Genomic DNA, 13,630 nt, shown 5'->3' with positions numbered 1-13,630 from the left:
CTCGACGAATTCTCTTACCGAACAAACTCACGAACTAATCGTTCGTTCGCTCAAGCATCACAGACACTCTTTGTCTCATTCATTCCCAGTTCTCTCTCTCTCTATTTTTGTAACTTCGTCGAGATTCAAGTATTTCATTCGAGTATCTCTTCGATATCATTCGGAATTAATTTGTTTAGTTCTTCAGTGAAAAGCGCTGTCGCTCTGATAAAAAGGACAGGGAACGTAGAAGCTCGTAGAAACGACGGAAAATCGTTGCGGAAATAAATGGCGAACATCTCGTTGAACGGAGCAACGTTTTAAAAATGTTCCGAGTGTTTGATTGTGTTTTAAAAAGCCGTAGATTTGATTTCGAACGAATAACGGTCTCTTTGGCCTGTAAGCGTTGTCTCGACGGAATAATCGAGGATTCCAGAGCAGTTTAGCGGGGAATCTCGTTAGCTCGGACTTAACGGACAGAAATGGATGCGAATATCGGGAACATCTAATGGCATTCCGTCCCACGAGTGGATCAAAGATAACCAAGTCCGTAATACCGCGGCGCTTCCTCGATTAACTAATTGACACGCTCGTGTCAATTTCCCGCTGATCTTTATCGCCGTAACGCCTATCCATTTACGAATTGGCGAGCGTTAATTCGAACGTATCGTTCCTTACGGCGGACGCTAAATATTCAAGAAAGATGAAGCAAATTAGAATCGTCGAATCGGAGATTCAAAGGACAGACTTCAAACGGAGCGTGTTCTTTCGAACGAACCTTTGCGATGCGGGCTTATCTTCTATTTTCGCACCCTTACGAACGTATTCTAAAAAGTTTGGAGTTGCTTCGAAGAGTCGAAGCCTTTGGGAATAGCTGCTTTGTCATGGTTATTTCAAGACTCTGTCGAACCGAACGTTCGCCGATCTGCATAGATCAAACTCGACGCATGGTAAGACTCGCACGGTCGACGAGAGTCGAAGAATAATAGTCGGAGTCTCCATAAAACCGAACGCACGATTCTCGCTAAAGGTTCAGCTCGCGCGCCATGTTACAAGTTTGCTCGCGTCTTCTTACTCGTTGACATCGCGATTCGAGTAACCAGCGGAGCGAGGCGTAACGCGACGTTGAAGTAGAATATGATCGCACGAAACTTGGCCCGGAAAACTTACATTATGCGTACCAGTTGAATTCCAGTACGCGAAACGATCCCGCGTTACGTACCGAGGTACTTTTCGACGACGTATCGCTTTTCCAAAGTCGAATTTCCCGTGTTTTCTTATTTCCGTTCTGTGCGCGATCCTCCGCAGGTCGATCTTCGACACATCGACGAAATCCAGGGCAGCAACGTCGTCGACATCGGCGTCGATCTGTCGGAGTTTTATACTTCCGTCGAGTGGGACATCCTCGAAGTCCCAGCCGTGAGGTAAGTCGTTCAGTTTCTCGACAAATTAACTCGACGCGCGCCGCGACAATTTCCCCCGGATTTAAGCCAATTTCCACCGGGCGTCCGTCCCCGAAACATCGTCCAACCGGGAAAGCGTAATCAGACCCTCGTCGTCCGGAGCGTCTGCGAACGTTTTCGACGCACCGGCTCGCGGGCAAACGAGCCTGATATATATGCATACGTTCATCAACTCAATCTCGGACTAACAAATTCCACCTCGGCGAGCGTGTCTACCCCTTAACAGCGTTACCCGCCTTTCATTTTCAGAAATGAAAAATTTTACACGTGCTGCGACGAGCCTTACCTCGACATCACGTTCAACATCACCATGAGACGGAAGACTCTATTTTACACCGTCAATCTTATAATACCGTGCATGGGTATCTCCTTCCTTACGGTGTTGGTCTTCTATCTGCCAAGCGACAGTGGCGAGAAGGTAAGCGCGCCCATATCTCCTATCCTCTCGCGATCACGTCGGAACGCTCGTCTTCCGAAGAACGTCCAATGTCGGATCGCGGATATCCCAAAGAATTTCAAGTACAAGCGGAAACGTCGACCCGACGTACGACGAGCGAATCGAAACGTTGGAGAACGAAAGGTCGAAAAATATTGGATGGAGATTGGCGGAAAGATCGGATCGACCCGTGGTATTTCGCGGCAAGCCGATTCGTTCGATCGAAACGGATTCCAGGTGGAGGAGAGGGTCGGATATCAAAATCCATCGTCGGAATGCAAACCTCTAAATGCCGCTCGGCCTCCATTCCTCGTGGACTCTTGACCTCGAGCCGATACCCACTCGACGCGGTGCACGCCTCTATAATTCACTCGTATTGTTCTGGATCGAAAAAGGCAGACAAAGGGCACCGCGGACGGTGGAAGACAAAATTTGGAGCCGTGGGAAGGTCGAATGTCAGCGTCCCGTTCGATTTCTTACCGTTTACTCTGCCCGTCATCCATATAGTTTTCTCTTCCGAGAGATTCCCTTAACCCGATGGGCCTTCGAGATAAGGAATCGACTCTTAAATTATCAACCCTTTGGCTGCGAAGGACGTGCGTTCACGCCCTCGAGAAATGGGCCCAGAGGAAAATATCAGCTTATAGGGGGATGACGAGACGAAACTTTTTCGTATTTACAGTTTATTCATAGGACGCCTACTTTCGAGAATAAAAATTCAAAAATTAAAAGTTCGTTGAAAATTTCAGGAAAAAGAAACTTCTTCCAAGTTCTCGATTCTTATCTCTGAAACTAAACACCCTATGAATAAACTCAAAAAAAAAGTAAAAAAAGTTTCGTCTTATCGTCCCCTACGAGCCACGAATTTTTTTATCGTTCGCACCTCGACGCCCCTTAATTTACGACTCGATGCATCGACGAAGGGTTGAAACGCCGTTTCCCGTCCCCAAGTACGACAAGAATCGACGGATATCCGCGTTGCTTCGTATCCGAGGATACAGATGCTCCAGAATGAACAATTCGGTTAATAATACAATGTCTGCGAGGGAGGCTTGTATCGAGATACCCAGAGCGTGTTGGATGTACGCGATGCGCGAATATGGGCGCATACAAACGCGATACTCGTAACGATAGACGTAACACGAGATGAAAGTCGGTGCTCGCGATAGGTGGGTGTAGGTTTCGAATCGGTAAGCAAACGAGAAACGGAGGACAAAGGCCGATTGGAGAGGGCATTGTTTCCTCGCCCCGCATTGATCTACAGTAGCTACCGGATTTGGATTTAAAGCTTGATTCATAACCCGTCGCGGATACGGTTTTTGGGCGTGCCAGGATGTTTGCGGGCTCGAACCTCGCCTGTGCTTAGCGATACGCTGCCGAAAAATACAGTTTCGAAACAATAAATTTGAACAACACTCGCAAACGATTGCGAGAGGTGAACAGAACAAACCGTTGATGGTACAAGATTTCTATCAACCAACCTTCGACTTGAACAGAACAGAAAAAACAAGCATAGCCAGGCTTGGGCAGATCAATTGCGCAATCAACAATCAACATCTATCGATCGAGTGCAGAAGACGCGACACAGATGGACAGAAATGTAAATCGAACCTAAACTCGGTCTTAACTGACATTTCGATCAGCTTTTAATTAGCCAGCACGGTGGTAGGTGAGAAAGAATTCAACCTACCCGGTACATAGTTTCTGCCCGTTTTCCGTCGCAGGTGTTCGGCGTACAAATGATTCGGCTGACATTACAAGAAGCAATGGCACGACCTTAACACTCTTCGAAATACAATACCGTGTCATGAGGGAATGAAAGGAACGTTTTGTTCGTCGCACTTAACCTCGAGAGCTCTTCTTTGTCTCTTTGTGGCCGGTTCGCTTCCCTCGAGCGTGCCCTTCGAACTCTGAATCGGATCAGAACATTGTCTTCGAACGTTTCACCTTATCCGCTCTATCTTATTATTTTTATCGTTATCGATTCCGTGTTTTCAGACGCGGCGCTCTCGAGACCAGGTTGAAACGATCGATATTTCCGATTGCAGGTCAGCCTATCAATTTCGATTTTACTGTCGCTGACTGTGTTCTTCCTCCTGCTGGCCGAGATCATCCCGCCCACGTCGCTCGTGGTACCGCTTCTCGGCAAATTCGTCCTTTTCACCATGATCCTAGACACCTTCAGGTACGAACCGATTAATATTAATAACGGAAACCGTGGGAAAACTTATACATTTATGTCCGTTATCCGAACGTGTCATCGTTTCCATGTTTCAGTATATGCGTAACGGTGGTAGTCCTCAATGTTCACTTCCGGTCGCCACAGACGCACGTGATGGCGCCGTGGGTCCGTCGTGTTTTTATCCATGTTCTGCCAAGACTACTGGTGATGCGCAGGTATAATACGTCTTCGAAGAGAACCGATTACGATTCCAGGCAAGATATGATTCTACGAGCATTTGGACCAGCCGTTGGGTCTGTGCCAAGCAGCATTAGAACGTTCATTAGTGGCCTCGCGCGTGACGTTAGCGTCACGTCGCGTCTGCAACCATTAGCACAACTACCCACTACTCTCTGTCCGCAGAGCGAATTGAACTTGAATTCACTAAACTCCAGTTTCCCGCCGAGTTGCAAATCAACGGCCCGCTCAAAATCATCCGACGACCAACGACGTCGTTTAATCTGGTCGCTTTAAGATTTCATTTAACCGCTGTATCGCGAAACATTCGTGCGTAAAGCAACGAAATCGTATCTCGTGATTTGCACGAAGGCAGAAACGGAAATTCGTCGGATTCGTCTTTTTCTCCCCTTTTCTTTCGTGCTCGAACGTACTCGATTCCCGCACTGGCCACTGTAAACGCTAACACCGACAGTTCGACAGTTCCGTTGAAACGTTCTGCACAGTTCAGCACCACGCTACATCGCCTTGCTCAGACCTTGTACACGTTCACTTTACCAGTAAACGATTACGAGTAAGTCACTGCTTGGTTGCCACAGTAGTTTCCGATCATTTCTATCACCTGTAAGATACTATTCGTAACATTAACGTAGTCCCGATGTAGAACGTAGTTTCTCGCAAGCCTGAAACATGATACCGTAGTAAACCGAATTTTCCATCCTTTAACCGCCATGCATTTTAATCGAATAAATTGGACAACTCTTTGCTTGATTCGTTCTCTCACTCGTCTGCTTATTCGTCGTCCATCGATAACTTCGTAAAACATGTACGTAAACCAATCAACTTAGAATATTTAAAAGCTTTTACTTCACCGATCGTCTGCAGCGACATGCTTTATATCTTCAGAATAAATCGTAGCGAGTTTCTATTACACCGTTCGAAAGTTAACCGCGAGAGAAACTTGGATATTCTTCATCGCATCGAAGATCGATCCGCTTGCCACCGGTTAATCGTACTTTTTTTTAATTAACTTCCAAACAGGCCGCAGTACCAGATAGACAAACGTGGCATGGGTGGTCATCACGGTCAGCGCGTGATGGTCAGAACGTGCAACGGTCTCGAATTGCGGGACCCGTCTATGTTCGTGGAGACCTCAGCCTCGGAGTTGGTCGAATCCTCCGTTCTGTTCCCGAGTCTCGATTCGCGGGACGAATTACATCCTCGGTACGCAAACGTTATCGAACGTTTCAGATCCTGAAATGAATCTTAAACGTTGAGAAATTTTTCTAATTTTTCCCAACTCCTTTCCTCTAGAAAATCCTAAACTGAACGTTCAACCATTTGCACTCGAGAGAGACTAGATTTCACGCAGCAATTCTCAAATTGGACAATCCCGTTTTCAAAGTCCAAATCTAAGCATAACATTCGTGGCAATGGAATGGCTAAGAAAGCATCTCGAGTTGCTGGTAGATACCAGAAAAAAAGAGGTCCTCGTGTGCAAATGGTTGAATGAAATCCTGTTCTCTGAGTTTCGAAGCGCATCCAACGCGCGTTTAAGCTGAGAAATTTTGCTCGTCAGGGAATTGGAAGCGGTGAATTTGGGAAGCGCGTGTCGCATTCACGGATCACCAGCGGCCACGGCAGCTCCTCCGCCTCAACTCCCGACGGAGGAAAGCGTGGACGCTCTTTGTAACACGCTTCATCATTGGCATCACTGCCCAGAACTGTACAAGGCCATCGAAGGCATTCGTTTCATTGCCGACCATACGAAGAGGGAAGAAGACTCCACCAGAGTACGTGAGAGTTATATTCGTTCTGTTACAGACGTAAAGTGTTCTCCGTCATCTGGTATTATGTTTTCTACTTGGATCACTGGAATATGCGCACGGTTCTAAGTAGAACATTTTCTGTTCCAGGTGAAGGAAGATTGGAAATACGTTGCGATGGTACTCGACAGGCTGTTCCTGTTGATTTTTACACTAGCCGTGGTTGTTGGTACGGCGGGGATCATACTTCAGGCCCCGACGCTGTACGACGATCGCATTCCAATCGACGTGCGACTCTCCGAGATCGCATCCACCACTGCCAAGCCACACATCGTCACAAGCCTCTGAGAGACAATTGTTAATTTTCGTTACTTCCACGTACAACGCATGCTCACGTACACACAAACATACACACGTACATATAAATATATATAAATAACGATACACGTTTCGCAACGACGCAAGGAACAAATATAAAATGCGTTCGCGTTGACCAGGGACTTTTACGAGAAACACCCAGACCGTACCGTGAATAATTTCGATGTACTTGTACCGTGTACGTTGCACGAACGGTCCGTGTTAACATTGGCAACCGACCATACTTGGTTCTAAAGTGTCATGCTCGAGGCAACATTAATCGACGCGTCAAAGTTCAACTAACGATACAGAAAACGACCCGACGAGCCAATAGTTCGTTGCCTAGAGCATAGCACTGGAGAATTACTGAGATACCGCTACCATCGGAATATTTCCATTTCCTTCGCTTGGGTCAGGTTCCGTTATCGGTGTCGATCTACTAATTTTCGTATCTTAATTGGTGATATACCTCGACAAAGCACGTTACGAAATGTATCGTACAGCTCGTTTTGCGATACGATACAGTTTACACGTTTCACACGAGCAAAACAGCGGTTTCTCGTCCCTGGTGTTAACAGACTGAAAGACTGAAGCCTCGACGAGTCTTCGACTTTTCGGGTGAGTTATAAACGACTAATGGCCAATTAATCGCGATTTGACTGCTCCGCAAGGATTCTCAGAAAATACGCACACGAGCGGCCAGGACACGAAGATATTAAAAAATTAAGGCAGAGAAGTTTCGACTCTCCGAGTGTTAACAAAACAGTTGGTTCGATTCAACCTCTGCCTCTACTTTCATTTATCAACTCCTTACTCCTCGTGTAAACTACGTATAACTGTTGTATATACGATCACTTCCGTATTTGATTGTATTTTATCTGTACAGCTACATTTACGTTGCTCTATTCTTCGACGACACTCGGAGAGTCAACTATGGATCCTAGCGATTACACATGGAAGAAAATTGGATCAAATAAATAGCAAAAAACGATAACATTTTTTTCGAGAACGAAATTGGACAAATTTCTTGATCTCTGGTTTGCGCCGAAAGTTCATTCGCATTGTTGATTTATGGCCTCGTTCTAGCTCCGTAAGCTCTTGTATTATATTCCTATAGTTTCTACCGCATGGTTCGAGACGATTTCGCTACCTAAGTAGAAAATTAAATCGAGTAACAGTTCCAGAGAGCAAGAAATATATTCCTCGACAGAGATTGGAAGCAACCGCTTTCCAGTACGTGGTTTTATTGTTGATAATGCAGATGAAGCAAGAGATATAAAGTTTAAACACAAGGTATTAAGAGTATAGAAACGAACAAATTGTCGAAACACGTACACAATGTATTTAGAATTAATATGGAAAGATCTAAAGATGTTCAATTTTATGCCGCTACAATTGTGATTCTTCGTACTCGTTTAACGAATTACGCTCGTGTTTATCGTCGAGAATGATCGATGCCATTAGACCGCGCTGAGTACGAGTCTCGAAGCAAAATTAAACTGTAATATTGTATAGTGTGATATTAATTTATTCTTGAAGCATAAAACGCGAGTGGAACTAATGATCGATCGATCTCGAGGGGCCCCACGAGAAATTCGATGGATCACGCTGAAGTAGTCTCGCAGTCGCGTTGTACAGAGAGAAAGAAAATCGCGTACATGGGACCGAAGCGTTATATTTTACATTTGGGGTTTTTAAATGGGTTTTACAACGACGATCGACGTTGAATCGACTGAGACGCGACAAGGCGACGACTGCTATAATATGTATTAAAACCGGTAACGAGAACGGATCCGCGATCATAAATGTAGGTGGCATTTAATTCAACGAAGCCTGTTGCAGACTCAGGATGACAGAAAGATAATATCGAGCCGTTTCCGAAACCTACATCGAGCCTGTAACAATGGGGCCATATTTTCACAAAAATAAATAGAAACGAAAAAAAAGGAAAGAGGAACGACGGCGCGCGCGTCACCGATCGAAACTACAAATTCTAAATATCTGCATCTACGCGAAGGCGCAGAATATGTGAAACTAAAGAGGAAAGACACGGGTTGGGCCTAAGAAATATTAACCGACTCAAATTTTATTGCTCATGTAATACGTATATGTTTGTAATAAGGTAACTTTCGTAACCGTATTCGTTCCAGCACCATCGACGAACCGCGAACGTTTATTAGAAATTTTACACCGCGTGCACGAGAAAGGAAGAAGACGAGGACAAAACTAGAAACACGTAATTGTTTGTTGTACGATCGCGTTCCAATAATTTATTGTCTTCCTGAGGTATGAAATTACAATTTACTTTCGACGGGCAGATAAATCACATGTTTTATTGATTCGCTGCTGCCCTCGCCAAATAAAAGAAAGAAAGAAAGAAAAAAAAAACACAAAAAAAATGTACCAAAAAAAAGAAAAAGAACAACAGAAAAAACGAGTAGAGTCTGATTGGTAAGTTGCTAGTTAAGTATATGTGAGTAGCCACGATATATCTTAAAAGCAAACCAACGATCCGTCGTATAAGACGTCGATTTCGTCTTTAATTGGTATTCTTCGGCCACAGATCGTAGAGCTTTTCGATACGTTTTAAACATTTTTTACGCGTGACTCTTTTTAGTCGATGAACTAATGGATAACGTACATTATCAGAGCCCTGTGGTTGTTAACGTTTGTAACGTGCAAGCATTTTGCTTGGAACGACAAAATTAAGAATCAGGTTGCGTTTAATATAGAGCGAATCACCGAAATATTCGGGATTTATAATAATCGAGAAGTTCACCGAAAACGATATGTAAGTAAATCGGAAGTGTTCGGGGTACCGATATGGTTGCACTGAAATAGAATTATAAACATTTGAAGAAGCTCCTGATAAGGTAGCATCACGAACCATTTTATTTTATAACAAACATTAGAATGCCATATACATAAAGATATTATATTTAACAAACAAAAAATCTGTTCATCTCGTTCGTCAAAATTTTAAACACAAGCATCCGATTCCGAAACGAAGAAATAATAAAAGAACAAAAAAAAGCAGCTTGTCATTATGATCATCGCACCGGTGTGAATTTTACACGTGGACATTGTATTTCCTTCCATCTTTCGTCCTTTATTTTTTCGTCGTTTGAGAGAGCGTGAATGTGTGAGAAGGTCATTAAAGAAACTCAAAAAAAAAAAAAAAAGAAGGAAAAACTGATTACACGTTATTAACGTGAAGTGAGCGCAGTGATAGTTATTCGACGTAAGTTAAAACAATTTAACAATATACATATATATAAATATTACAAATAACCATTACACACACGATAAAATAATATGGCAAGATATTTTGTGAGTGTGTCTATAAGTTCGATTATAAAACCTACGTAATAAAACAAACGGTTGTCTATCGTTCGCGAGAGGCCATCGAGAATGTTGTTCTCGGAGGATGGAATTTTATAAACGGTGTTGAACTTTTAACGGTCGTCATTCACATGAAAAGGCCTTATTCAGCACTTGGATTCACAACGCATTCAGGGAGAGAAGTGTTGCTGTATTAAACGTAGTTTTAATCATCGCAGCGAGTAATCGGGTTTTGTGTAGCGCACAATCGATCGACGTTATTATTAAATGTTTTACCATCGATTCAATTCTGTACCATCACCTTTTACAAAGTTTCGTTTGTTCGTACGATGTAACTTCTCAGACAAATTTTCGGAACTGGGACGAGCATGATTTTTTAGATTATTAACTGGTAATCGTTTGAGAAGCTCTGTACTGCGCGAGGTACAATTTCCTCGTGCAAAAAAAAAAAAAAATGAAAGAAAGAAGAGAACGATATGTAACTTTTTAATTACAAGGAACGAGGTGCATTGATGCATTCGCTAGAACATAGAATGCCCCTGCATTTAGACAATGTCGTAAAAGTAAGGTCGCTTGAATAATTTTAATATTAATTATTATCGGGTTAGGAAATGGTATTATGCGTTTGTGTAATACAACTTGTTACGTATAAGTTTCTAAACCGAATGTTTTAACAATTTTTAGAAGTATGATTCCATCGAGGCGTATACACTTCCGGCGTATTAAATACAACTTTATTCCAACCATATTCGTTTATAATATTTTTCATTAAACTGTATAACATCGTGGAACAATTCAGCCTAAATACATGTACTATATTTTATTGACACAGTCCAGAATGATCGGAAATAAAACTTTATATATCTAGGAATAACGTGTCACATGAATCACGTTTCTTTATTATAACGGATACGAGCAATGTTTCGATTTCTTACAATTTTAGTTTAAACCCCACTTTTAACCTGTAATATTCTTTCTTCGCTTTAATTTCGTGAATTGCTTCTAAATCTTTTTATTTACTGTCCCAGATAGGTTATTTATCGGTTAATCTATGTCGTATTACAATGTACCTACGCTTAATCCGTAAGCAATTTTGACATCAAGCGAAATAGCATCGGCGTGTTCTCTATTCGCTTTGTAGATATACATATTGTGCCTCTAGCTTAATGTTTAAAAGATAAGAAACAAAACTATATGCGAGCTAATTGTACTACACTCATCCTGCATTATCACAAAACGTAAAGTCATTTTCCGAGCGAAGATTTTATGAATGAATTCATATGAAAATAATCGTTAACCATTTGAAGTTAAATTAATAATCAACGTGTCAACCGTATCAATTACTGTTTTTATCCACCTACCCTAATACGAATGCATGCTTCGTAATCTCGATTGTAATGTTACCGTGATATCGTGCCAATCACGAAATCCTCAACTGAAGGTTTGTGTAAAACGCGACGGATATTAATCGTGACATGTACCGTTAACTTATAAGCGTGTATGCGATGGAACTTTCTACATATACAGGTATACATCTATCAAATTCTCAAATAAATTTGATTTTTGTATTAAACAAAATTTTGTGCAGATTTTCATTAATTACATCCCGTTCGTATTCTTAAATTGATCGCGTTTAACATTTTTCTTCTACATAAATTCATTTGAAGATATTATAGGAACTATAAATAAATCTCATTTACTGTCTTTCCTTACCAATACATAAGGAGCTGCAATTTTGTAATAATACTGACTGTATAATTTTGTAATTATTGATCTCTCTCTTCTTCGTTCTCCACTTGCGTTTTTTCCGTTTCAGCAGAATCAATCGTCAATTCGGAATCATTCTGCTTTGCTTGTCTAATTTTTTTCAATTTTTTCTTAATAGCTACCGCACCTTTATTTTAAAATCATTATTAACATTAAAATTTTCGTAGATAAGTTTAACGCTCCGGCATACTTACAGAGCATAGTTTGCCATAGTTCAGTCTTCTTTGATGTCTTATTAACTAACTTTCTTAAAGAATCTCTATGTCGCTTTTGAATTCCCGCAAGTACGATTGCTTCACGCGTTGGACGGGGAAATAAACAAATTTCGAGCCAGTACGTAGCCTTAGCACATCCCAAAAGTCTTAGCCACACCTATACATTAAATCTTAATTTAAGTAAAAATTGTTTTCTACGAAACAAAGAAACACTTTGAATTAAGATCAACGTGTACGATATTATTACCGAATCTATACATTCTGCTGTAAACCACAGCCATAAGCCAAGCTCTGCCCGGGTGTAAGTAGTCTTTTCCAGTCGTAACATCAATTTAGGCACAAATAGTACATATAAATATATCCTAAAAATAATATTTATCAGAAAAAATACTTTATTAAATTTTTTTTCAAATTCAATGTACTAACCATCCAAGGCAATGAACGAAGAAAAATAGTTTGGCTAACTTTCTTCCTCTGAAGTGGAATACACACAATAGAATTCGACAAATATTTATTACAATAGTGTCAATTGCTTTATAAAATAAGAAGGTGCTTACTACTGTACACCATCTGTGAAAGAACAAGTGAACTACAGAACTTAAAGATACTCTATGAGACTGAAGGAAACAGTGAAATGATTAAACAAAGTGTTAAGAAATGTCTAGACAAACGAGGTAATATCAGTTGGCTCTATTAAAATGGAAGCTTCATTACTTTTCCTGATATGGATTCATGACGAATGACGCAAATAGCAAGTTTGCCCAGCCTTTCGACCAAGCTCCATGACAGAATATCTCTACTCCTGCCCGATGAAAATAAAAGCTTTTATGCAGAATGACACCCAGCTCTTCGTGCGTCACCTCCCGTCCTTCAGAGAAGAAGTTTATTGTCTTGATTGTAGACGACTTTAGATAACAAATGCTACCAAAGCAAAATCCACAATTCCACACAGCCTCGATTATTCTACTCCTCTGCACCAATGGTATTCGCATACGTCGAAGTAGCGACTGTGTTAATAAATAAAATCAAAAGTACCAAATTGAAGGCTTGTTATTCTTTATCTGCACTCTTTGCCAATAAGCCAAAGAAACACAATCGATAAGTTCATTAATTAACATAACAAAACAACGTGGAAGTTCGAAATATCGAAATAGAAAACGTACATTAAGGCACTTTTCATACATCAGGTACAAAATCACCCAAAGCAGAATCGAGTATCCAAGAAGTACGTCAGCCTTTTTTATTTTCGTGTCAATTAAATGTTGCACGTTGAACGTTTCTTTATCCCACAAATTCGATACCATCGGTGTAAACTGTGAAACGTCAAGAAACGAGTGCAGGCCGATGGCCCAGCTGTTCGTAACCTCTTCCAACATTTTCAACTTTTCAATCTCAGACTTTGCGTGAATATAAGTCTTTCGGTTTGCGTAAATCGTTAATCTGGTATAATTAATTGTTGCGTGAGTATCGATTTATTCAATGACAGAAGTAAAATCTAATGACAATGAAAAATACACTAGAGCTTTTCATCTACAACCGAACTGACAAAAGCACTAGTAATGGTTGCCGCATACCGGGGGCATCCCTGCGCCTACGGGATGACAACCGAACCAACAAACTAGCTAGCTGGTTGCATTTCAAAAGTGGCATATACTCCGCGCCGACATATTATTAGTGGCAACTAAACTTTCGTTCAATTTTTGAGACCTCCCGACAATTCCTAAAACCTTCTATCATCTCCAAACACCTCCTAACAATTCCTGGCACCACCTGACCCCTCCTAATACCTCCTAAAATCTCCTAACAACTCCTGACACCTCCTGACAACTCCTAACACCTTCTAACAACCATCTAACATCTCTAAACAACCCTCTAACATCCACTAGCATACCCTAACATCCCTAACA

General features: G+C 41.6%; 2 protein-coding genes across 6 annotated transcripts in view; one reads left to right on the top strand and one right to left on the bottom strand.

Annotated features, from left to right (window-relative positions):
- LOC128889022 (acetylcholine receptor subunit alpha-like) overlaps nt 1-9,584 on the top strand; it is a 74,135-nt gene extending 64,551 nt beyond the window's left edge. For 2 of the 5 annotated variants that reach the window (XM_054146307.1, XM_054146311.1), the window contains 7 exons: nt 1,288-1,403; nt 1,692-1,860; nt 3,927-4,063; nt 4,156-4,353; nt 5,318-5,500; nt 5,856-6,069; nt 6,193-9,584. In XM_054146307.1, coding sequence (XP_054002282.1) covers nt 1,288-1,403; nt 1,692-1,860; nt 3,927-4,063; nt 4,156-4,353; nt 5,318-5,500; nt 5,856-6,069; nt 6,193-6,390 — 1,215 coding nt within the window. In that variant the 3' untranslated portion in view covers nt 6,391-9,584. The remainder of the gene's footprint in view (nt 1-1,287; nt 1,404-1,691; nt 1,861-3,926; nt 4,064-4,155; nt 4,354-5,317; nt 5,501-5,855; nt 6,070-6,192) is intronic. The other 3 variants (XM_054146309.1, XM_054146308.1, XM_054146310.1) reach the window with 3 other exon arrangements.
- LOC128889034 (uncharacterized) lies at nt 9,262-13,351 on the bottom strand. Its single transcript, XM_054146331.1, has 6 exons — nt 12,887-13,351; nt 12,438-12,730; nt 12,150-12,293; nt 11,971-12,085; nt 11,703-11,880; nt 9,262-11,635 (listed from the first exon to the last, which is right to left on the bottom strand). The coding sequence occupies exons 1-6, from the start codon at nt 13,097-13,099 to the stop codon at nt 11,508-11,510; spliced, it is 1,071 nt and encodes a 356-aa protein (XP_054002306.1). The 5' UTR covers nt 13,100-13,351; the 3' UTR covers nt 9,262-11,507.
- Between the last annotated feature and the right edge of the window lie 279 nt (nt 13,352-13,630).

Source organism: Hylaeus anthracinus, unplaced genomic scaffold (genome assembly GCF_026225885.1).
Source record: "Hylaeus anthracinus isolate JK02 unplaced genomic scaffold, UHH_iyHylAnth1.0_haploid 11994, whole genome shotgun sequence".
In the NCBI taxonomy this organism is placed as follows: domain Eukaryota; kingdom Metazoa; phylum Arthropoda; class Insecta; order Hymenoptera; family Colletidae; genus Hylaeus; species Hylaeus anthracinus.
The sequence above is the reverse complement of the archived record's forward strand: the minus strand, read 5'-3'. Positions and strand labels throughout refer to the sequence as shown.

Coding starts and splice junctions, on each gene's coding strand:
- LOC128889034 (XM_054146331.1), bottom strand. CDS start 13,099: ATGTTGGAAGAGGTTACGAACAGCTGGGCCATCGGCCTGCACTCGTTT. Junction 12,731..12,886: donor TGTATGAAAAGTGCCTTAAT/GTACGTTTTCTA, acceptor TTATTAACACAG/TCGCTACTTCGACGTATGCG. Junction 12,086..12,149: donor TTCGTTCATTGCCTTGGATG/GTTAGTACATTG, acceptor TATTATTTTTAG/GATATATTTATATGTACTAT.